The sequence below is a fragment of the Perca fluviatilis genome, chromosome 11 (genome assembly GCF_010015445.1).
Source record: "Perca fluviatilis chromosome 11, GENO_Pfluv_1.0, whole genome shotgun sequence".
NCBI classification, from domain to species: domain Eukaryota; kingdom Metazoa; phylum Chordata; class Actinopteri; order Perciformes; family Percidae; genus Perca; species Perca fluviatilis.
The window spans coordinates 26,524,945-26,550,875 of NC_053122.1; the positions used below are offsets into that span (position 1 = coordinate 26,524,945).

General features: G+C 39.5%; 2 protein-coding genes across 2 annotated transcripts in view; both read left to right on the top strand.

Moving 5' to 3' along the window:
- Positions 1 to 10,755, top strand: fndc7a (fibronectin type III domain containing 7a). Its single transcript, XM_039814642.1, has 13 exons — positions 1 to 16; positions 569 to 826; positions 1,623 to 1,883; positions 2,506 to 2,763; positions 3,217 to 3,471; positions 4,206 to 4,460; positions 5,494 to 5,751; positions 6,587 to 6,844; positions 7,698 to 7,952; positions 8,122 to 8,385; positions 8,789 to 8,818; positions 9,151 to 9,187; positions 10,102 to 10,755. Exons 1-12 carry the CDS (start codon positions 1 to 3, stop codon positions 9,180 to 9,182), a joined length of 2,400 nt encoding a protein of 799 aa, XP_039670576.1. The 3' UTR covers positions 9,183 to 9,187; positions 10,102 to 10,755.
- The window catches only part of LOC120567673 (fibronectin type III domain-containing protein 7-like), an 18,586-nt gene continuing 2,206 nt past the window's right edge, over positions 9,552 to 25,931 (top strand). The window contains exons 1-4 of the mRNA XM_039814643.1: positions 9,552 to 9,597; positions 19,317 to 19,577; positions 20,401 to 20,658; positions 22,131 to 22,391. Of these exons, the coding sequence (XP_039670577.1) occupies positions 9,552 to 9,597; positions 19,317 to 19,577; positions 20,401 to 20,658; positions 22,131 to 22,391 (826 nt within the window). The remainder of the gene's footprint in view (positions 9,598 to 19,316; positions 19,578 to 20,400; positions 20,659 to 22,130; positions 22,392 to 25,931) is intronic.

Below are 25,931 nucleotides of genomic sequence, written 5' to 3' on the forward strand. Positions count from 1 at the left end.
ATGGGACCCAAAAAAGGTGGAAGCACCATAATTCAGCAGTTCCATGACACGATCATTGCATGTGTCTTGGATATATTTATATTCATATGTCTTGTAGGGGTGACCCCGATTAGTCGACTATTCGACGATTCGATCTAAGGAGCCTGATTCAACTAATCTCACAGTTGAATCGTCGCAGTTTCGGAAAATGTGGTTATGAAACAAAGGATCATTCCATTTGGGCTACATTGGGGCGCTGAATATCCAATTTTACGTAGAATTGCTTGTTTTTTTCCAAGAAATCATAGCCTTTTTTGGTATGAATATCTGCCTACTTATAATACTGTTAATAACAATTAGAAGTAAGGGTGTGGAAATAAAATCAGACGTGCCGGTACCATTTCAGGCACTGTCCCAAACTCACATAATTTACAGTATTCCTTAATTTGAAATGCAAATTACCTTTAAAAGCATCAGGCTGTTTTTGTTTCCCCAAAATATGATATATTATAATATAATATAATATGTATATATAATATGATACTTTTTGAATATATCCCATCATTGCTTTCTTCTCTATCTCCGTCAGCCGGCACCGTGTCAGTGTTTACAGTCACATCTAAGAGTATGACAGTGCAGTGGAGCGGCTACACTGGGGCCAGCTCCTACAAGATCACAGCAACACCCAGGAACTCCCCGGGACCATCAGTCTTCACTCAGTTCAGCGGCAACGTTGTGATGGGCTCAGTCAACTCCCTGTCACCAAACACAGTGTACATCATGAAGCTAGAAGCCATGGACAATGCTCTCAATGTCCTCAGCAGTGCAGCGACACAGGAGACCACAGGTCAGTGACAACAGCGAGGAGAGGTAAAGGAGGACAATGAGTCCTGGTGGATGATTCAGATTCAGATAATATCCATAAAGACACGTGTCTTACATTTCTACAGTGGTGGAAGAAGTCCTCAGAAATGAATCTGCTACCTATTTTGGTCATCAATTAATCGTCATTTTTCCCATGAAATGCCAACCATTCTCCGGCCGCAGCTTCTCCGCCATGAGGATTTGTTGCTTTTCCCCGTGGGTCGTCTCTATAAACTGGATATCTTTGGACTGTCGGTCAGACAAAACAAAGCAAACAGTTTGTAGACATCCCATTGGGAAAATGTTTGTAGACATCCCATTGGGCTCTGGGACATTTTTCACTATTTTTAGAAGTTAAATTGACCATACAATTAATGGACAAGAAAAAAAAGACTTAGTTGTGGCCCTAATTTATGAAGTCTTCTCATGTTTTGAGTAAACAATCCTTATCTGTACAGAAAGTAGTAGCCATAGCTTTCAAAAAAAATGTAGTGGAGTAAAAAGTACAATATTCTTTCTTAAATATGGTGGAGTATAAAGTATAAAGTAGCATAAGAACTCAAGAAAAGTACAAATACTACACAAAAGTGTACTTAAGTATAGTAGTAGAGTAAATGTACTTAGTTACTGTATTTTCTGCATTTATAGTATATTTCTGTATACGTACAGAAACTGTTATAAATCGTCAATCAATCGTCATAAAGTAACCTACTTCATTTTAAAGCATTCTATTTTTGTTATCTGTCGTACTGATTTTGCTTCTATCATTTGCTCTCCAGCTCCTGACGTCCCCAGCATTGAACAGGCCTACTCCAAACACAGCGACAGCATCACTGTGGAGTTCACAACCGTTTCCGGGGCAAGCAGCTACCTCCTGAGGGCAGAGTCGAAGACCGGTAATTTCTTCTCTGAGACGGTGGTGAGCAGCTCCCCCGGCACCGTGGTGCAGCTCCAGCCCTACACGGACTACAGGCTGAGTGTCATGTCGGTCAACTCTGGGGGGAGGAGCCAGCCCTCGTACCCCATCGAGGCCAGGACAGGTACGGACCAAAAGTCTTAAAGAGTCCTAAAAACCCTTCACAGTGTGACTTCAGCATTTCAAATAGTGATAGAAGATTGAAAAACTAGTCAAAGTTTAGACAACACTTATTTAAGACATATATAATTTTCACCCTGAAGACCGATACTATTATCACTAATAATCTATAGAATTGAATAATAATGACCTTTTTCGCCCACTTTCACATGTCCGGACGGACACTACACATCACGTTCTTGGTAATCGGTGTTTGCAAAGTGAAAGGCAGCCTTTTCTGTTGACCCTGTAGGACAATAGTTTGATAGCTCACCCTGCCGGCCATAATGGCGTGTCATTTCACCGCCCATTGTCACAGAGTCTCTGCTCTTTGCAGCCAACACACAAGGGTGTAAACTGTATCCATGCCTTTGCAATATACTATTCTCATAATATGAAAAGCAAAACCATGAGAACTGGGTTGTCTCTCTTCCCCGAAGGAATAATGTAACATAATCACAGAGAAACTGTTTCCATCTCACACCTCTTACAAAAAAAATCAAGTCAGGAGAGTAGAAGTAAGAAATCTGTGTGTCAGTATCTTTTCCCTTTACCCGTCATTGCTGTCCACCTTGATCTGTCTGTAGTGGTAATGGCGCCCAAGTTAAACGCCACCTCTCCTGACAACGGCACCATCCTTGTGACCTGGACCCCGGTGGAAAACGCTGTCCTCTACACGCTCTGCATCATCCAGGAGGGCTCCATGTCCCGCAACAAACTCAACACCACGGACACCATAGTGAGCTTTGGTGGCCTTGAAGCAGGGGCCACCTACTGTATCAAAGGCACAGCCTGGGACGCCGCCGGTCGAGCTAGTGAAGACCTCACCACCTGCCAGATCACACGTAAACACAATAAGATGTCTTAACATGAATCCAACATATTATTAGCAAATATAAATCAGCCTATTTGTGGATAAAAAAAACAATAATGATGGGCTTACTGGCCTATAGGTAAGGTAATCACTAAGGAACCCATCCACAGATACAATTATCCCTAAGGATTCACAGTGCCACATTTATATTTATATTATACATTAGTTTATAAAAAATCATGCCAACTGTTATTTTAATAGCTTAGTATTCTATGCACTATAAAGGGTACGTATAAAGGCTTTAGGCCACCCACCCAGTTTAGTATGCAACTTAATTTTATACAATATATGTAGTAGGGGATCCCTGCTCTGTCTCTCTCTCTCAGTTAAGGGGTCCTTGGCTTAAAAAAATGTTGATGACCCCTGATGTAGAACATGAATGTAGCAGATACTGTTACTCACTTCCTTGTGATTTCACTTCCAGGCCCTCCAAGCCCAGAAGTGATCTACGTCGAGTTGACTCAGGGCCGTTCTCTCGGGATCGCTGTGTACTGGATGTCAGCGCAGGGAGCGAAGAACTATGTGGCCTGGACCACTAATAGTCAAAACTGTTCTTCAACAGTTAGTGGTTACTGTTTTATCACACCTGTGGAGTGTGGCCAGAACCACTCTGTCTCTGTCACAGCCTATAATGACGCTGGGCCCAGCAGCCCCTCGAAATCCCAAAAATACATTACATGTGGGTATATCACACACAACCATAGCCACATACAACATACTTGTATACATGTGGCAAATATCAGACACAAAATCCTACATGTTTTAAAGAATAGTTTGACATTTTGGGAAGTATGCTTATTTGCTTAACCCTTGTGTTGTCCTCGGGTCAAATTTGACCCTTTTTTCAAAGTGATTTATATCAGAAATATGGATTTCTTTCAACCAAATTGCCCAAAAATAACATGGATGGTGCCATACAACGTTCTTCAGGTAAAATTAATGATCACTTTCATTGAATTTATGGGTGTTTTATTCAATTTCATAGCATTTATATATTTTTTTAAATGGTTTCAAAACAGTATACGGACTAAACTTCTGTGAGCCACTCAACATCCTCTTATCTTAACTATTAGTCAAAATAAATCATAATTTCTGCTTTTTTAACTAAAAACATGTATAATTTCATACAAATGAGGTTTGTTGACCATGAATTCCAAGAATAAGTGTAAAACCTATTATTAAACCAACTCAGGTTTTTTTTTAAAAAGCGCCAAAAGCATGGAAAAAGTGACAAATACATCTGAAAAAGCTAAGTTCATGGTTGACGGGAAGACAACATAAGGGTTAAATTAAATGAGAAAAGTGATGCCTCTCGGCAAGAAAGCGAAATAAGGGTATTTCCCAAAATATCAAACTTTTCCTTTCACAAGTGGTGTCCATTCCTATGAACCTCTACCCCTCTTTCTCTGACAGATCCGTGTCCCCCAGAGAACATCTGGGTGGAGGAGCCCAAAGCAGGCAACTGCTCGCTTGTGTGGAATGAGGTGCCACTAGTGGAGTACTACATGGCTTTCATAAAGAGGGACGACGGGACTGAGAATTCGTGTAACACCACTAAAACCACGTGTCCATTTTCCTGCATGTGTGGCTACACCTACCTCACCACCGTCTTCCCCTACAACGAGGCCGGCTCCAGCCCTTACGCAAACGTCCGCAACTACACCACCAGTAGGACCAGAAGCACCCACATGTAGTACCAGCACTGATGCATGTTTTTGTTATCAAGTATAAGGACCATACAAGTGGTTTTGTTTTATTTAGCTCATTAACATCACATTGTGTGTACCTTCCATTACAACTAATGATCTTCCAAAGTATGACTTTTTTATCAACGGCTACTTTCACATCAAAAATGTAACCTGTGGCTGCTCCACAGCACCGTTTAACATATGAAAAGGCCAAATGAAGCTGGGGTTGGCAGTTTTTTGGAAAAGGCAACAAAAAAAAAGCCAGAATTAATAGAAAATATAGTCCTTCAGCTCTCCCCTCTTTATCCTAAGCCCCTCCCACCAGACGAGCACAGGCACATGCACACGCTTCATACAGTAAACATTAGGAGTGATTCATTTCAATTATACCGTTTGTGATTGTGATCCTGATGCCATTATATTGTAGCAATTTTTTGGAGTTGCTTTGCAATGTAGGCAGTTGTTACCAATGCTGGAATAGATACTTTTTCTGCAGGATTTTTCACCATTGAATCAGGCTGTCACCATCTGAAGGGACTTTCAGCACACCATCTGCATGTGTAGAACAGCCAATGGGAATGCCCTCTCTCTGAAATGACCTGTGATTGGTCAAAGTCTCCCGTCACAGGCTACATTTTCTAAAGCCTGAAAACAAAGCCAAGAAGAAGTGCAGAAATCTAGTTTTGTCTTAGTCCACTTGAATTACAATATACTAAAAGTTTATTTTTATACTATTGCCCAGTGACACAAACAAACTGCCTACCTCAGCTTTAAGCACACTCGCATGGCTTTCTGGGACACATGGACACATGACACACCTGTGCCTTTTCTAGTCAACAAGATACATTTGTAAGAAAAAAAAAAGTTTTAAGTACATGCAAGTTGACAGGTGGAAACAATGACTGTCTGGATGGTGTAACATATTTAAAAAAAATGTAAAGTCATCAGTATAGTCCTTTGTTGATTAATGTTCTCACCTATTTTTGCATTTCTACTCCCCACCTCTCCCCCAGTTCCTTGTTGCCCACAGGGTGTTAGCATAAATCTAGTTTCTACAGAGACCCTGGAGATCAATTGGTCGCCCGTCAAAGGGGCCGAGCTGTACGAGACAACGGCGGCAGAGACTAATGATGTCATCCACTGTAACGACACGGCGCCAGTGTGTGCGCTGTCAGATTTGAGGTGCAACACGGCTTATACTGTGACCGTCACACCTTGCAGCGAGTTACGAGGATGCAACCGCACCTGCACGCCCCAGACACATGAGACAGGTATTAATGGGGGCATTTAGAGTGACATCTCACCTCACAAATACACACTTATCCACATACACACAAGAGAGGGAAGGCAGGGAATTTTGTGAGATAAACCTAAAAAGCTTGATGGTGTTTTAAGCCCCCACCGTTGACTTCAAGGCAGCGCTGCGACCGTCGACTTCAAGGTACCTAACCCTAACATTACCCCTAACCCTAACCCTTGCCTAAGCCTAGTGCCTTCCATGCAGCGCTGCCTGGAAGACGACGTTGGGGGCTTAAAACACCAAACACCAACCTAAAATATCAAACATCTAAAACATAACACAGTAGCCTAATGCTAGTTCGACATTTTAGGAAATACTACTTATTTTTGCTTTGTTGTCAAGAATTTGATGAGAGGATGGATACCACTCTCACGTCTGTGCAATATACAATATATGAAGTCACATACAGCAGCCAGTTAGCTTATCTTAGCACAAAAACTGGAAACAGCTAGCCTGCCTCTGTCCGAAGCACTACAAGCACATATACACACTTTAATTCTGTAGGGCCTAAAGAAATGAAATATACTATGTTCATCAATGAGCTTTAGAGGTGATGTTATGTGTACTTTGTTACCTTTGGACATAGCCAGGCTAGCTGTTTCCCCCTGTTTCCAGTCTTTGTGCTAAGCTAAGCCAACCAGTTGATGAAGGTAGCTTCATATTTACCGTACAGACATGAGAGTGGTATCAATCTTCTCATGTAACTCTTGGCAAAAAAGTGAATCATCATATTATCTGAAACTTATTCATTACAATAGTCCCTCAATCTGCTGCAATAACATTATGTGTTTTTGGTATGAAAACAGCTCCGTGTGCTCCAGAGATCGTGAATATGACGCAGACCAACACCTCCACGTACAGAGTCCACTTCCTTACCCCCAACACCCCCAACACAAATTATACCATCACAGCCATCGGACGCTACGACACACACTCGTGCCAGTCTAGAAACGGCTCCTGTGAGCTCACACAGCTGCCCTGTGGTTCAACCTATGAGGTCATGGCAGTGGCCATGACAACTGTGGGGAGAAGTCTTCCTGGATACAGTAAACCTTTGGAAACAGGTATGGCAGTATGATTGGTTATCAATAGGACTGAATGTCACATCAATTTTATATATGCAGTCCAAAAAAATCACACGTTTTTCTTAGAGGGCCAATTGCCTTCTTATTGGGTCTAAAATATTTGATTGTGATTTCATCCATTTTTTAACTATCCCAGCTGAACCATTTAACAATTTTTTTTGTCTATTTTATATATTTTCATTATCAGGGCTTGTTTTTGACACAGGCTTTTTACCAACCATTTTTTTTTTTTTTTTCATAAAGGGGAAATACAGGAAATGCACAAGCATTGTTCTTGAACTTATAGAATACACATTTTTTAAGTGCTGTTAAGTTATTACAAAATCAATACTGCACTATATTAATATATATATATGTATATATATATATATATATATATATATATAAACAATATAACTATAAAACAATATTGCACTGCAGTACATTTGTTCCGTACTGCTGTCGTAATTCAGCCACTCACAAACCTTGCCATTGTCGCCAACTGTCCACTTGGTATTAAAATGTCTGCCTTAACTTTTCTTTGAATCCTTCCTCATCTTTTTGTTGGTTGCTTGTTGTCTTCACTCCAGTAATGTGCTGCCACATTTTTGCTCAAATCCAAGGAAATGGTGGCCTTGGTTGAAATGTGAAAGAACAGTGGTAAAAAAACAACTAATGAATCATTCAATTCTAATTGGTTACCCGCCAACGGGGCAAGTCGATTGACAGTTTCACCCACCAATGGCAAATTTCATCCGCATTTGGCGTATGGCCGAATGTTGATTTCAAGCCCTGCTCATTATACATACATTCAATCCAGTATTGATTATTGTTCTGTAATTCACTCCCCAAGGTCCTTGCTGCCCCTTGTATGTGAATGTGACCCAGGTCACCCAGGCTATGACCAATGTGACCTGGTCACCTGGCAGCGGAGCTCGCTCCTACATCACCACCCTGATGTCGCCGCGAGGGAATGCAAAGTGCCACACCCTGGACACCCACTGCCTGATGGGATGCATCACCTGTGGCACCAACTACAGCGTCAACCTGGAGTCCATCAGCAACACAGGACACAAGTCCGAGTGCAAATATCGCGGATTCTCATCCAGTGAGGACAAAAACATACATGCACACACACACACAAAAATATACACACGGATGCCTGTTTGAGCGTGCAAAATGAGGGATGAATAATGATAGTTGGAAATGGTCAGTAGTAATAAAGTTTCCACATGAACACCACCACAAACTCAACTTTTTCAAACTCATTCTTGTAGGTGCCTGTTGTCCAACCAGCGTCAGGCTCTATCGCAGGACCAACAACTCCCTCAGGGTGTACTGGAGCTCTTTGGGCCCTCAGATGCAGAACCACACGGTACAGCTGTACGGGACAGCAGCCAACTACACCTGTATTGCAGCTGCTGGCAGCAAATACTGTGACATCCAGGAGGAAACGTGTGGGGATGTCTACACAGTAGTGGCGGCACCAGTGGGACAGAATGGGATCAAAGTCAGCTTCTGTCAACCCAGGACATACTCAGGTGAGTCATAAAGTGGATGGAGTTTGTAAAAGTATGGGGTTCCGATTGTGCCAAAATTAAGTCGACAATTTTGGCACAAATGGAACTCCATATACTAGCTAACGTTAGCTCTTGCTTACGACAGAGGGAAACAACATAAAGCATGAGAAAGACATAGACAGTAAACAGACACATAGACATTGAAGACAGCACATAGCATAGACAGACAGACATAGACATAAAAAGTAAACAGACACATAGACATGGAAGATGATATAGCATAGCATAGACAGTTAGCATGTCGATTTAATTTTGGCACATATGGAACCCCATATAATTGGTTTTTATCACACATTTGATGTGATTTGATTTGTTCTCATGGTAACTAGCGGCATTAATGTGTTCATTTTCGTCATATTCTCAGTTCCCTGCCCGGGAGGTAATGCTGCCATGGGTAAGTATCCTCTAAACTTCACTTTTGTTTTGCAGTAGTTAAAGGAATAGTTTGACATTTTGCTAAGTGTTAGATGAGAATACTGTTACCAGTCTAACTGTTTCCCCCTGTTGTCACTCTTAATGCTATGCTAAGCTAAACGGCTGCTGGCTGTAGCTTCATATTTAGGGCACAGACATGAGAGTGGTATCAATCTTCTGATCAAACTCTCTGCAAGAAAGCGAATAATCGTGTTTATCAAAATGTCAGAACTATTCTTATAAACTTTTATTAACTTATGAGCTGTTTGAAAACTGCTACTGCACTGAAACCTTGTTTCTCTCCTTCTTAAGTGATCTCTCGTAAAAGACGAAGTGTGATTTAAATGTGGTAAGTTTATCGTCACTCAACTCACTCCAGATAAGAACACACTGTCTACAGACCACTTGGAGTTATAGTATAGTATAGTTACAGTGCTTTGTGATTGTGAACAAGTGTGTACAAAATTGATAAAAAGCTGTTTTCACAGGACACATCCATTGTGCTACTTCACAGCTTAATTGGTATCTTATGACATCAACGCGAGCACCCATAAATTAACTGTGCCTATAGTGCACTTGTGTTACAATAGCCGTGAATATTTGAGTAGAACACATAGCATATAGACAAGCACAGGTGAGACTATCTGTCTTTACCTCTGGGACTTATCGATATCGTGTCTGTCTGTAAAACACGGGCAGAAGAATGAGGGAACATGACTCAGGGAAAGGATGACAAGGATGGAGAGCTGCAGCAGGAACGTGACACGGGCATATTATTATGTCTGTGATGATAAATAAGATGATCTTCAATAGCCTCTGACTCAGTATGACAAGGCTGTATTCTGCTTTGTGCATATAAAGTTCCACAAGGAAAGTTCTTTTTGCACAAAACAACCACGTATTGAGTGTGATGAATCAGTACTGAAACTATGATGAGATATGTGTAATAACTGGTTTTATAAAAAAGTAACTGTGTGCACATCCCACCTTCTGGCAGGTGCAGGACAAATGAAAATACTTAAAACGAAAATAATATAATGTCCGCAACACTGCTTTAAACTCCCATATTTAATATAAAAATGCAACGTTTCGACCCAACTGTTGCCTGAAGAAGACCCAGTTGGGTCGAAACGTTGCATTTTTATATTAAATATGGGAGTTTAAAGCAGTGTTGCGGACATTATATTATTTTCGTTTTAATAACTGGTTTTCCCACCGAGTCCAGGTTGATCATTTCTCCCTCTCATCTTTCTTGCCCTACAGTGAACCCCTCCACTTCCCCCACCTCCTTAACACCAACAATCCAACACGGACAGAAGACTGTAAAGATCCAATCTACCCAAAAGAAATATATTTTGTTGTTACTGCTGCTTGCAAGGAAAGCTGTATAGAGTCTGACAAATTGTTTTCCGCTGAATAAATAGGTAAAAACACTGAATTAAAACACTAAAATATATAAAAGGCGGCTTCTAAATAAATAACTGTGGGCATTTATCCAATTTATTTGAACAATTATTTCTATTTTTTTTAAAGTAGGCTGCATGTTATTTTATCTTCTGTTCTGCTATTCCTCACGTTTAATCAATGCAGTTGCCCTTTCATAATAAGACCTAATGTAACCTCAACATGTTAATGACATCTAGTAAAAATGAAAAAGGAGCAGAAATAGAAACTTCACAGTGAACCTTCCAGATAAATGAATCATGGCAATAGTCATTGAAAGGCAAAATAAATTTAAAATAAGATTAGGACTTCTCCAAGTAGAAGACCTCCATGCGGCGGCTGTATGACATGCCTCTGGGTTGTAAAGCTGGTTGGTGACCCAGAAGAGGGTCAGTTAAAAGTGGGGCCGCAGGTATCCATCTGGTTAGCCCGGAATCATGCATAGCAAGTCCTGTGGATGATACTCAGATTGCTGCTTTCATTGGATTTGTTTTCTCTCTGTTGACAGATAACAATAAAGCACATCGTTTTTGCATTACAACATTGTGTGCAGGCAATCTTCTTGTGTGGGTTTTCTTTATAAAGTAGAAGATGTTTTGTTCAGGTGTGCGTGGGCTTGGATGAGCTATATTTAGTCCTCCAAAAATAATCCAGAAAAAATCCATCAGACAAACATGCTGAGATACAATAGGTCTTACTCATTCAGGAGATGACTTCCACTGAATGTAAAAGTGGTAAAACTTACCAAAATGTCCCTGCATGAGCTTATTGCACATGCATTTTACTATCCAGGGGTGGATGATCAGGCTAGAAATGATGATGATCACCCCTCTATAAGCAAAAGAGAAAATCTTAACTTATTATTGAATTCCATGAAATACCAATAACTGATATGTTTGCTTGAATCATTTTAATTCAGTTGCAGACATACACATAGAAAGAAACGAAATATCAACCCTTCTTCTTTGACAGATGTGCGAGTGATGTAATTATTAAATCATTATGAAAAAAAAGAAAATCAGTGTACTACAATTCTTCAATCACTGTTGCTAAATCAAAGCATAAGGGCTTTATTAGCATATTCAGAGACAGTATTGACAAAGCACCGTATAAAAATTGACAAAGAGAACACTATCTGAGGTCGATTATGTGTTGTGTACTCTGCAGTACAAAAATTGTGCAATAAAACTGCGACTTGATGTTTGAGTGTGTATCAGGTCTCTTTCTCTACTATGGATCCAAAGTGACAGTTTGCTGTATACTGTAACTTAAGCTTAATTATGATTTTCATTCCACTTTAGGAAAAGAGTTTCAAACTTTCGTACGATAACCATATCTTTATCAAACCAATGTGCACTTTATCTCATTTGATTCAGCTGTTTTTTGCCAATACTTTATGGATTTTTAAAATCTTAGGGAAATTAAATCATTGTTGTTTTTCCAGGTTGAATTATTTATACAAACAATATCCAGCACAATGCATTTTTATTTCTTCCTAACTACATCCATTCAGTAAATTGACCAGAATTCCCAGAGGTGGACTTTCACTAACAATTACTTTGTCAAATTCACAGAACATGCATGTATTCAAGAATGTGTTGTTCCTACACGTGGCAGACACAAGCTACTTAGGAAAGTTCTTTTTGCACAAAACAACCACTTATTGAGTGTGATGAATCAGTACTGAAACTATGATGAGATATGTGTAATAACTGGTTTTCCCACCGAGTCCAGGTTGATCATTTCTCCCTGTCATCTTTCTTGCCCTACAGTGAACCCCTCCACTTCCCCCACCTCCTTAACACAAATCCTCCAACATGGACAGAAGACTGTAAAGATCCAATCTACCCAAAATAAAGACATTTTGTTGTTACTGCTACTTGCAAGGAAAGCTGCATAGAGTCTGACAAATTGTTTTCCACTGAATAAAAATAAAAAAAAAAAAGGTAAAAACACTGAATTAAAACAATAAAATATATAAAAGGCGGCTTTTAAATAAATACTGCAATATTATCCTCACTACTTTAGCAGAGGAGAGGAAACCAGCAGAATATAACTTAGGAGAGATAGAAACAGTGAATCAAAGACAAAATAAAGCTGAACAGGATACATTTCAGTCTGTGGTTAATATTTCAGCTTTTTACTCTGTTTTACATGATACACTGAAATTGCATACCTGTAGAGTTTGAGTACAATGTGCTCTTAATCCTATTTGACAACAAAGACTGACAATCAGGATTATAGGGAAATAATAGAAATAAATACTGACACCTTATTGGCCTTACTATTATTTAAAAGTTGACATGTACTCCAGGTAATAGCCCGAGGAATGTTTGTCTTCCAACAATAATAAGCAGTATAACTATTGTAAAAATGTGGTGTTACATAGATACATATATTCGAAACTATGTTATTACACAAGAATAATGAAATCTGTAATTGTCAATTTCCATTTCTAGTGAAACATGCTCTTCATAATAATTCCTAATGATAAAGTTTTATATTACATGTAGTCGATAAGTGAGGTTTTTTGCAGGAATTTTCACAGATAATGGGTGAAACTGAAGCTGCTTTTGTTGACCTATCCAAAGTATGAAAATAAGAAACATGTTTGAAAATGTATTTAGAAAGTATCACTTCCACCTTCCTGACTGTATCTGTGGTGTGCCCCAGGGATTGATCATACACTGTTATCCCAAATTAGTGGACTTTACTAGAAATTTGCCCAAAAACCCGTTGCCTTAAACAGTCTAAGTTTTTACACAAGGTGAAACTTAAGTTTGTATTAACACAGCAGTAAGTTGATGCAGTAGACAAATCAAGTTTACATTAGTAGTCATTACTAAAAATTATTAGTAAACATAAATCATTTTTTGTTATTTTTCATGTTGTCTAAAATAAGCATGTTAAGTTAAAGCTTTAGTGCGTAACTTTTTTATATTGATGAACATCGTTACATCCAAGCCATTGCCAAATGAGTTGATACAAACCTTATCAAGGCTATCAGCTCCACAAAACTCTCTGTGTGTTTCTCAGTATGACTATGTTCAGAGACTGGTGTCATCCGGCGACTTTCGCACGCAAATAATCGAGTGAAGATAATTACCTCTTCCGAAGAGTCGCGCAATCACGGAAGGCTTGTATCACGTGGATGCATCAACAGTTTTGTTGTCATTACTTAGAATTCCTCATGGGGGAGACAGAAACTATACACTGTAGCTTTAAACATGCAAAGAAACATAACAGAAATATAAAACATTAGGCTACTTGTCGTACTAATAAAAATATATATATATCTATCTATATAGATAGATAGATATATATAGATATATATATAAGTATTGTTTTTCCTTTATGACAATCTAGTTTTATGAACACTGTATTCAATACACTTGTTGCAGAAAAGGAGAAATTAAACAATACACATACAACATTGTAATTTCCAATGTATAAGAGTGTGTGGAAAGTTTCACTCAGGTGACCAAGGTACTGATTTCTAGCCTGTGTAACAGTCCAATTGCCCAGAGGCCATCAGTCCCCCCCCCGGATCTAGGTTATGGTGCAACAATAAATGGAGATTAACATGAACACTAATTCAGCCATACAAAACTAAGACCCAGATAACATAAATGCACACCCAAAACATTAACAGAACATTATTAAAACACACTGAAGAAAGAGAAACCGTTCAGAACATATATTTTTTTCCAATGAGTGTTTGCATGTTCAGTTCAAATGACTCCACCCCTCCCATACACAAACTTAACATCCTTAGTTATCTCTGCTTAATATGATCTGTGCACTGCATACTTAAGATTATTATTACAAACAACTAATGTGATTTAGTAATGAATTTGTTTTTTAACAAAAAATTAAAGAAATAGTGAAGACTAAAAAGTTTAATTACAAATAAATCTGTGTTTACAGTGTAGGACCGACATTGTTCTGTATCTGTGTAACCAGCGTTAGAACATGCTGTGACGTTTAAATGTTTTTATGCTGATGATACTCTTATTTATCTAAGTTGATCTGAAATACTTGGAATTGTGGTTTACTAGTTGAGCATGTTTCTTCAAACAAATGCCTTTGAATGCACACACATTTAAGAGTTTATCTCTTTGATAAAGCTTATAGTTAGGGAGTGAGCAGTGTTCGCCTAGACCAGTGGGGCACCCCTTCTCTTTTCTGCTTCTCTTGATAGTCGTCAGATTCATCTACCAACCCTCATAGAGCTGGCTCAGGTTTGCCATGGACCAGCTCTTAGTTATGCTATATAGTTTTAGACTGCTGGGGGACTTCCTTTGACACACTGAGCTCCTCTCTCCTCTCTCTTTCCATCTGTGTGCATCTATGTCCCAGAAATGCTTGTTACTAACATAGCTCTGGGGAGCTTATTCCCCATGAATCCTTATGTTTTTTCCCCCCGCAGTTTTCCTTGGATTTGGGTGGCACCTAAATCATGGTAGCAGCTGTTGCCGTGGTCCTGCTCCGCGCCCTGCTATGCCCTGCTACATCCTTCTATGCCCTGCTACGTCCTGCTATGCCCTACAGTGCCCTGCTACACCCTGCTACGCTCTGCAATGCCCTGCTACATCCTGCTATGCCCTGCAGTGCCCTGCTACACCCTGCTACGCTCTGCAATGCCCTGCTACATCCTGCTATGCCCTGCAGTGCCCTGCTACGTCCTTCTATGCCCTGCTACGTCCTGCTATGCCCTGCAGTGCCCTGCTATGACCTGCTACACCCTGTAAGGCCCTGCAGTGCGCTGCTACGTCATGAATTACTACAACCACTGTTTCTAGTCACAGTTCCATTGTCTTTATATGACTAAAATTGCCACTGTTCATCACCCCCCCAACTAGCACCGTCAGACACCGCCTACCAAGAGCCTGGGTCTGTCTGAGGTTTATCCCTAAAAGGACGTTTTCCTCACCACTTGAGCTTTCTGCCTAAAAGGGAGTTTTTCCTCGCCACTGTCACACTAAATGCTTGCTCTTGGGGGAATTACTGGTCTAGACCTACTCTATCTGTAAAGTGTCTTGAGATAACTCTTGTTATGATTTGATACTATATATAAAATTGAATTGAACTGAATTGAATTGAATGTCTTAGCCATGAAGAGGCTTGTCTTGACTACCTTTATGGCTGTGCTTAACTGTCAGGATGTATGTTACCTGCATGCATCTTCTCAGTGGCTACATGCTTTGGATACAGAGTATTGAGATTTGCAAATACCTCACCCACCAATGCTCTGTGTATGCCTGGATCATTTTCCTTAACCTGATGTGCTCTTATTTATAAACCTGTATACCTTCACCACAAAAATGTGAAAAGCTGCCACAATTCAAAAGGAAATTGTTATGTTAATCCAGTACATCTCTTTATACCTGAAAAGGAGACACTCTCTCATGTGGCTGCTGGCATTAAAGTGTACAGTGGCACCTGGGTGTCTTCTTTCCAATGTATTCTTCCTGTAAAGCACTTTGTAACAGTTGATCTTTGATATGATTCTTGTTGGGGATTTTACATGGGATTTAAAGTCTGTGATTTTCTTATTGCTGATCTTTTAATTTGTATTTTGTGCTGTTTATGAAAAAAAGTGGTTTAATGCAAAAACAAATAGGAAAACAAATAAATACAAAAAAACTAATTACAACCAAAATATTAACATATTAAATATTATTTGGCACCAGTCTGTGCCAAAAAAACATGACATCAATCCAGGAAGGATGTGGCAGAGGGACTTGGTTCAGTTCACTTTTCAGTCACTCAATATGTCATACAGAATTACATCATATTCCCATAAAGCAGGGAAATCTTGTTTGATATACTAGGAAGTCAGCTTTATTAAAAAAAATAAAGATATTTGGAGAAAACGTCTCACTTTTTATGTCAACTTCAAAGCTGAGTTAGTCCAGTGCAGACATAGACTCCAGAGTTACAGAAATAAAATATGCAGGGAACATGGAGGAAGTGCAGTTTGAGCATAATGGGGTGGGGGTTTTTGAGCGCCCCCCATCCACCAAAAGGCTACATACTTTATTTCCTTCTCATGATGACAGGGAGCCCACAGGCATTTACCTGACCTCATTTAAGACGTCCTGATTGGTTCCCATGAAGTTGATCTACAGGGCACAGCCTGTAAAGATATCAGATCAGAGGCTGTGTGCAGAACATATACAGTAACGCACCGAAATGCTGACAATTAAAATGGATAAGATGTGGATGTTTTATTCATCGGTCATCCTATTGTCTGTCATACAGGTAAATGTTTTATTTTTTTAAATGCTTTAGTTGTATCATTTTTTTTTTTATCATATTTTGTAATAATTTCTAACTTATGTATTTTCTCTTTTTTAGACACAACAAGTTTTGGCTATAGGTGAGTGTGTTCTGTGTTCTTGCTGTCATGAGGGGAGACAGCGACAGTGATTTCTAGATGCTTACAATTCTTTTGTCCATCACTGATATGGCAAGCTAGATAGACAGATATACTGATATGAATGTTTGAATTTAATATTTTCGCATCCAAATATTAGCACAGTGAATCCTCATATCTATATAGTTCATTTTTACTTTTTTATATTGGAAAACTGTGGTCTCAAAATATGCACACAAAAAAAGAAAATAAAAATCCAATAAGGATTTGGACCCTTTTGTGAAATTACAGATATTAACCAAAAGACTTGAGGTGGATCAAATGGACTGAAGATTTGATTAATTGAATGACTGAATGATAATAGCTGCTACCCACCACCAGAGGACCGCCGCCTCGTGAAAAATAGACTTTTTATCAATCAGAGCAACTGTGATATTTATTAGTGCTAAAACGTCTTACACATTTCTTTCTTTCTTCTTCTTTGTTTTTTTTTTTACAAAACAGCAAGCAATTCTTTATTTTCCCAAAGTTATTCTTTTGAATTATAATTGTGCCTCAATTCTGAGCCTGCAATGGGACATGTTGATAACAGAAAAATGTTTTTTTCAAGCACATATTATATTATTATGATTATTATTAAGAAAAAGTAAAATTTTTGAAGCATAGCATGATAATAATTTACTTAAAATGTTCCTCAGTGTGCTCAGCATTGAGGCACACATAGTCTGGTTAGGTATGTTGGTATCTGGTTTGTTTCTAAAGGGGAAATCTTAAAAAAAAAAACGAATGACTATAATAAACTGAAAATCTATCTAAAAGCATGTATAAAATGCTCAGTATAAACCTCATTTTACCTTTTTAATCTAAAAGAATATGAAATGATATTCCTGGACATATAATATTCTTCTTTCTTTCTTTCTTTCTTTCTTTATTTTTCTAGGATGTAATATCGTGTCAGTGACTTCTCCTTCAGCATCAACACTGAATGTGACATGGAGCAGCTACCCTGGAGCTTCGGTTTATTTACTGGAACTGAGAGTTGTGAACTCCACCAGTATCGCCCCATTGGTGATGTTGCAGACTGCACCGATAACACAGAGGCTGATTCAGGGGCTAAGACCTGGACTTGTCTATCAAGTCACACTGAAGGTCTTTGAGTTTATGAATGTCGTATGCACAGATGTTAAAACAACCATAACAGGTAAATTCACAACTTTTTAAAAAAAGTTGTCAGTTAGACAAAACAAAAGAATCCAATTGTTGAATAATGTTGCATTCTTTATCTTACATTCCAACAGTGCCTGCCACATCTCAGATCACCTCTTCCAAAGCTCTTTCCAGTACATCTATAAGGTTAGAGTGGTCCAGCGTGATAGGGGCGGACAGCTACATATTGTTTGTTGTGGAGTTGTTTAGTTCCCCTGCAAAATCATACAACCAGACCTTCAAAACCCTGGGTGGACAAGTGAATGGCCTAACTCCTTCTACTACATACAACTGTTACGTTTACTCATCAAACAGTGCCGGAAAAGGTGCCAGTAGTAATACAAGGACAATCACGACATGTAAGTGCACATGACGTGCTGGTGGAAGATGTTGGTTTTGTTGATTCTTAGTCAGAGGGCATCCTTTATATGGAATGCAAAATAAGAAGCTTGATACTCAGAAAACTACTTAACAGCAAGCTTTGTGCAAGCCAATCCTTTACACTTAAATGGTGATTTATAAATGCATTAGATTAACACCTGTATTTTCTCTTGGAAGTGGTGCAGCCACCAACGGGTGTGACTCTTGTATCGACGGGACAGAGCACAGCCCGAATAACGTGGAACCCTGTAAGCAAAGTCTTGCTTTATCAAGTGACCGTGAGGGACAATGACAACCCCAGCAAAGCCCCAGTCATCAGAAACACTTCAACCACATACATGGACATTGTTAATCTGGAGCCCTGCTCCAACTACACAGTGGGAGTCTCATCTATCAACGCATTCCTACTTCCTGGGGAGGCCTCTAATGTTATATACACTACCTCTAGTGAGTATTTTAGCAATAGAGTTCATTTGTCAGATTGGATACACACCTTTTGTGTTGTGTTGTGTTGACATTGCCTTCCTTCCTTCTTTGGGACCCCCCAAACATTGCTGCATGTGTGAAAATACTAAACAGAAATGCAAAATCAACTCAACTATGAATAGAAGAAGTATTGAACCGATAATGTGGAAAATACCATCAAGTATTGTAAATGCAACAAATATGTCATGTATTATATGTTCTATGGGCTATGCATGAAAAAATATAATTCATTTTGTTGGCCTTAAATTCATCCGCATAGTGATATTCTTATGTTTTGGGGCAATCAGATGCCAGAAGGGTCTAACTCCCTGTTAGACCTTTTATGAACAAACCATTATGAAACTCCAAGAACGAAAATCCAAATAAACTTCGGCATTTGCGGTAGTGCTGCTTGAAACATACGAAACATACGGAAATCGTATTGTATTTAACCATATTTAACCGCTGAGGTCTCTGAGATGCTGAACAGACAATTCACAGCTTTTTGGTTTTGGTAGTATTACATTTTTTTTGGGGGGTGCCACTGTTAAACTGAAGAAATATTCTGAACATCTTTATAATGTGTTGACACGTTTTTCTTCAGACATTGACCCGGTGACAACCGTCACTGTGGACTACAGCTGCTCCAGTGGCATGGCTACAGTAACTTGGGATTTGGTATTCGGGGCCAACATGTACAGGGCCGTGGCCGTCGATGGCACCGGCACAGCCCTTAACTGCACATCCTCCTCCACCAGCTGCCAGATCCCCATCACCACATGTGGTGAGAAGTACCAGGTCCATGTGACAGCCATCTCTGACGACTGTGAGAGCACCTCCAACGTCACCTCTTCGTTCGAGACAGGTGAGCACAACACCTGCTCATGTAGAAACTGCAAAATGTGGCTTGTACTTGTCTTTCATTCCCTTTCTAATGCTTGTATTGTCTCTGCCTTACCCTGTGTCTCATGACCTGTCTGTATATGTTTCCCACATGCATGTACAGTACACACCTTCTGGACATACACTAAGCTCTTTGTTACAAACCTTACATAAGTTTGTCCTGTGGGAAATTGTTTAGGCTCCTCCTATGGTGTCCCATGGTCTTTTCTCATGATAAGCGTTGAAACACGCTCTCTCATTAGGACACCAAGACCTGCCATTCAACACCAGTCAATCTAAAGCTCTTAACAGTCTATTGAAGACAGTGAGCTATCTCAAATGTCACATATCACAACAGTCTGTAAAGTGAAAAGGTGAAGGAGACACACACACACACACACACACACACACACACACACACACACACACACACACACAGTTTACACACAGAAATTATCTAATGTTTAGCGCACACACCCAGCAGCACAAACGCCTGGTTACTCCAATGAAGTGGTGAATGCTACAAAGAGGTAAATAAGAAAATTAGTCAAAGCTCAGGTTCTACAGTATTTGGGACTTGCAAACAATAAAAAGCTGAACATACCAGCCTGTGAATCTGCTGTAAATAGCTACTTTTAAACCAATACAGTGCATCACAAAATGCACCTGTCAATATAAACTGCATTCCTCTCTCAGTGCATATCTGTTCTTCTTCCCCCCCCTCATTCAACCAGGTTTAGGATGTATTCCACCCATTTATTTCCTCCCCATTGATTGTGCTTCAATGTCTAATTCCATTCCCCCAGTGCCCTGTGCACCAGCTAATCCTAAAACCAGTCAGGACTGCTCCAGCAATGTGATTGTCTTCAGCTGGGATCCCACCAACAACACCTTCTACTATGAGGCAATGGCTGTGGACAACACTGGCAAAACGACTGAGTGCAGGACGGCAGACAACACATGTTCCTTCACTAATACGGACTGTGGTCAGTTCTACAAGTTCACTGTGTACGCCGTAAGCCAATGTAACAGCGAAGTCAGCCAACCTGAGTTTGTCCGCACCTGTGAGTAGGATTTCATTTGTTTTGTTTACATAGAGGGCTAAAATAAAGTATTTGTTTCTACTTCACTGAAATTGTGATAAGATAATTTCAGTGATGTTATGTATTGTTGTTATTGTGTCAGAGAGCTTCATTGTTATCCAAAAACTATTAAAAACACATCCATGAGCCAAACATCGCAGTGATTGACATGTTCAATCATTACGATGAATATGGGCACTGTAGTTATAGTTTATTTTAAGTTAGTCTCACATCGCCACACCTTCCTGCACAGCACTTTGGAGGAAGGTCTGGCTAGTCCGGGATGGGAGAAGAATGTGCCGCTGCAAAAAGCCACGGTGCCGTTGCAAAACAGTCTCAGGAAGGAATGTGTACGTTCAAAAGTTGTTTTAGTCGTGCAATAGAAAACTCAGATTGGACAGATAGTCTAGTTAGCTATCTGGATTTACCCTGCAGAGATCTGAGGAGCAGTTAAAGGAGAAATCTGGCGCATAATGAACCTAGGGGTTAATAACACATGTGTACCGAGTCGACCGTTCTCTGGGATATGTTTTCATGCTAATCGAATGTGACCAGTTTTAGCGCAAACCGCTAATTAGCTTATAACGCTAGTCATCTGGGAATGGATAAAGTAAAAAGAAATCGCTATTTCTATACCACTAACAAGGATCAAAATAGCACCACACTTCCACGGTAGCATAATGAGGGTCCCTACATGTAAACCGAAGCATTGAGAACTTTGTAAGTGTACAGACAGTTTATTAAAAAGATAGTTTATAAAGACAGTACCGTTCGCATAGACAGGTAGGCACCATCTTGTGAAAACAGTCGTGTAACCAGTAACCAGTGACAGCTCAAGCATGGCGTTCATCGTTTTGATTAGCATGAAAACATATCCCAGAGAACGGTCGACTCAGTACACATGTGTTATTAACCTGTGGTTCATTTTGCGCCGGATTTCTCCTTTAACCATAGTCCTCATAAATCCACCGGAGTTTAAAATTTCAACACAAAGAAAGCGGAAGGTAACTGACATTGAGCCGAAAAGAGTGCTATCCGGCAGAATTTTGAGTCTATCCCACATACACCGTCCTGCCTGCTATAGAGCACAAAGCGTGTATTAATCAATTGCTCAAAACCAATTTTCTCATATTTCAGGAACGTTTTCTAAAAACTGCCCAGCTGTTTGGGGAAATTATTTAGCCTCACAACATACATGATTGTGGAATATAATTTAATAAAATGTAGTTTTGTTGAATACATAATACTGCCATACACAAAATGTCTTATCTTTTACTGACTTGAATTGACTGCTGATGACATCCATAAAATGATCAAACTTGATCTGCATAATGACTGTTATATATATATAACCATTAAATATATTATATATTAAATATAAATATATTAATGAGGCCAATACACATGGAATCAACCAGACAAGAGTCTTGATTTATTTCTCTCCTTTCCTCCAGCTCCTTGTCTACCAACAAATGTGTTGACAGGAGCTGGGTGTCACTCTGACATGTTGATCACAACCTGGGACTCTGCTGCCGGAGCTCTTTCCTACACGGTAGAAGCAAAGGATAACACAGGAGAAACCTACAACTGCACCACCTCGTCCAACAGCTGTGCGATGAACGGGGTTCTGTGTGGTGAACAACTCAGCGTGTGGATCACCGCCTCCAATGACAACTGCTCCACTGACAAGGTGCTGGGAGATATTGCTCAGACTGGTATGTACTGGGACCTCTGTGAGACACTCAAAGTTTGGTCTTTGTTATTTATTTATTATCTGCTGTAGCTTTTCCAACGTTTTATACACAGATATGGTAATACAGGGCTGTAGTCAGGTCCAAGATAAGTCCAAGACCAGGACTAGTCGAGACCAAGTCAAGACCGAGTGTAAAGAGGTACAAGTCCAAGTCAAGACCAAGTCCAAATGAGAGACAGTCAATACCCAGACAGAAAAAAGAATCCTCCTCAAGACCACTCACTTTCCTGTTCATAATTTATGTGATGTGAGAGGCAGTATATCTTCTACTTTAAGATGAAAATTTTGCTTTATTATTTCGTCACCTTCCTAAAATAATTGCCTACGTCATTTTTTCAGGTTTTTCAGAAAACACAAAAAATAAAACTGCCTAAGTCACATGCTTTACATGGGCAGTTATACAAGGTGTAGAATCACATGACCTGTTCAACTGAGGATGTAGGCAATTTTACCAGAGGTGGCCAGCACCATGAGGAGATGATTTAGGCAAATAAATAATTTTTGTTAAAAGTCATTTTTTCAGGTTTTTCGGAAAACACAAAAAATAAAACTGCCTAAGTCACATGCTTGACATACGCAATTTTACTAAAGGTGTAGAATCACATGACCTGTTCAACTGAGGATGTAAGCAATTTTACCAGAGGTGGCCAGCACCATGAGGAGATGATTTAGGCAAAGAAATCATTTTTGTTAAAAGTCATTTTTTCAGGTTTTTCGGAAAACACAAAAAATAAAACTGCCTAAGTCACATGCTTGACATAGGCAGTTATACAAGGTGTAGAATCACATGACCTGTTCAACTGAGGATGTAAGCAATTTTACCAGAGGTGGCCAGCACCATGAGGAGATGATTTAGGCCAGTGGTTCTCAACCTTTTTTGTGCCAGCGCCCCCCTATCCATTATCCAGGTCCCTACCGCCCCCCATCAAATATTATGTAGGCTAAATGCCCCGAATATTAATGATTATGCCCCAATATAGGCCTATTATTGTTGTTACTATTGTTATCAAAAATAATCAAAAAAATCAAATCATTGAATGACAAACAACACATGTATTAGTTTCCCAGGTATCAAAAAGCCATGTGAATAGAAATTATATATATTTACAGGTTTTAAAGAAAAATGCAACCATTTGACATTCAAATTAAATAACAGCAGCCAATCAGAACGACTAGATATGTAACATTCAAACTATAATTAGGTATTATCAAAATGCCTGCTGCATGGTGTGAACCTCAGCACCTTTAGAAGATGACTATAATTTGAATGTCCTTTTTTGTTTGTGAAGTTACCTTGGGTGTCATGAAATGAGCTTTAAATAAAATGTATTATGCTTATTATTATTATTATTATTATTATTATTACAAACACTAACAGTAGCCAATCAGAAACAGCTAGCAATTTAACATTCAAATCTAGTTTTCATTCAAATCTAAAATCGAACTGTTCCAACGGAAAACAAGCTGGCACTTATCAAAGGATCACACACACACACACGCACGCACGCACGCACGCACGCACGCAAGTATTTTGGTGATGACAAACGACTTGAAGAACGACACCTACTGCCGAATAGAAATAAGTTTACAACCTTTGAAAGTTAGTGAGAGCCCTTTTTTAATGCTTAGAAGAGTCTAGGTTTGCTATCGCCTGTCTTGCGAGTAAATAGCAGAAAAAACGTTTGGAGAAAACGCAAACCCACATGGCGCTGTGTTTTGTGGAGGTGTGAGAGTCCCGTACAGTAAACTGTAACATCACTTCCTCTATCGCTTCCATAAGAAAGTTTTAAAACACCAAATATAAGCCCTGAACTGGCCGGGAGTTTATGGAACAGCTGACTGTTTGCCAAACAACAACGCACAGTCGATATCTCTCGCACGTCTCTTTTCTTTCTCTCTTTCTCCGTGAAATGAAGCTGCTTTCAGGTACAGTAGGAAACGTTGTGTTTAATAAACCATCTGACGAAAAAGTGTTACGGTTAAATATAAAGTCTACTTGTGCTACATGGGGGGGGTTACAGAAAACAACAGGACGTCACAGCGATTGCTTTTTTTTTATCTTCACGTAGTAGCTACAGAGCTCATTTAAGACGATGCTCTGACGTCCCGTTTCCATGAAGGCAGCACGGAGCTGCGCCAAACAAAGCTGACAGAAGCACAGAGAAGTTAGGATACCCGTCTGGTCCAGTCGCAGTGCTGTAAACTGGCAGCTTTTAATGTTGCAGACTACTTATTCTTTAGTAGTTTAAGTGTAAACATGTATTGTTATTGTGAATCTTTGGTTTAAACTAGCTTTCAAACAAACGCCCCCCAAGGGCACCTCAACGCCCCCCTTTCCAAAATATTGCTTCCAACGCCCCCCATCATCTTCTGAACGCCCCCTGGGGGGCGGTACCGCCCCCGTTGAGAAACACTGATTTAGGCAAAGAAATCATTTTTGTTAAAAGTCGTTTTTTCAGGTTTTTCGGAAAACACAAAAAATAAAACTGTCTAAGTCACATGCTTGACATACGCAATTTTACTAAAGGTGTATAATCACATGACCTGTTCAACTGAGGATGTAAGCAATTTTACCAGAGGTGGCCAGCACCATGAGGAGATGATTTAGGCAAAGAAATCATTTTTGTTAAAAGTAATTTTTTCAGGTTTTTTGGAAAACACAAAAAATAAAACTGCCTAAGTCACATGCTTGACATAGGCAGTTATACAAGGTGTAGAATCACATGACCTGTTCAACTGAGGATGTAAGCAATTTTACCAAAGGTGGCCAGCACCATGAGGAGATGATTTAGGCAAAGAAATCATTTTTGTTAAAAGTCATTTTTTCAGGTTTTTCGGAAAACACAAAAAATAAAACCGCCTAAGTCACATGCTTGACATACGCAATTTTACTAAAGGTGTAGAATCACATGACCTGTTCAACTGAGGATGTAGGCAATTTTACCAGAGGTGGCCAGCACCATGAGGAGATGATTTAGGCAACAAAATCATTTTTGTTAAAAAATGACTTAGGCAAGTATTTTAGGAAGGTGACGATTTGTAATAATCAAAAAGCAAGTGCAGAGTAACACACTATATGATCAAATTAAACCATATTATTTACTTAAAATATAAAATGGAAATGTTCCCATTCTTTAACTTATTACATGTTGTCATGAAGCGGTCATAGTACAAAGTGCTCGCTGACATTGTGTCTGTATCCAACATGAAAATGATTGATACCTGATGATTGAGGTATATGATGCAGCCAGGCGTATCCCAGGCGACCAATCTCAATGCCTGTTCTAGATGGATTTTGAATTAAACTAATACCTGTTTTCTGAACAAGGGCGCTTCATCAATGTTTTGTTTTGAAGGAGGAAGTTACTTTAGTACAAAAGCATATGGTGCTGGAATAGGTCGAGACCAACTAGAATATTTCACAAGTCCAATGCCCGAGTCCGAGACAGGTCCAATTCCAAATACCAACAAGTCCAAGACAAGTCCGAGATAACAGAAAAGC

Excerpts from the sequence above, each read along its gene's own strand:
- fndc7a (XM_039814642.1), top strand. Across the intron at positions 4,461-5,493 it reads CGTCCGCAACTACACCACCA|TTCCTTGTTGCCCACAGGGT; the intron begins GTAGGACCAGAA and ends CCTCTCCCCCAG. Across the intron at positions 6,845-7,697 it reads CAGTAAACCTTTGGAAACAG|GTCCTTGCTGCCCCTTGTAT; the intron begins GTATGGCAGTAT and ends TCACTCCCCAAG.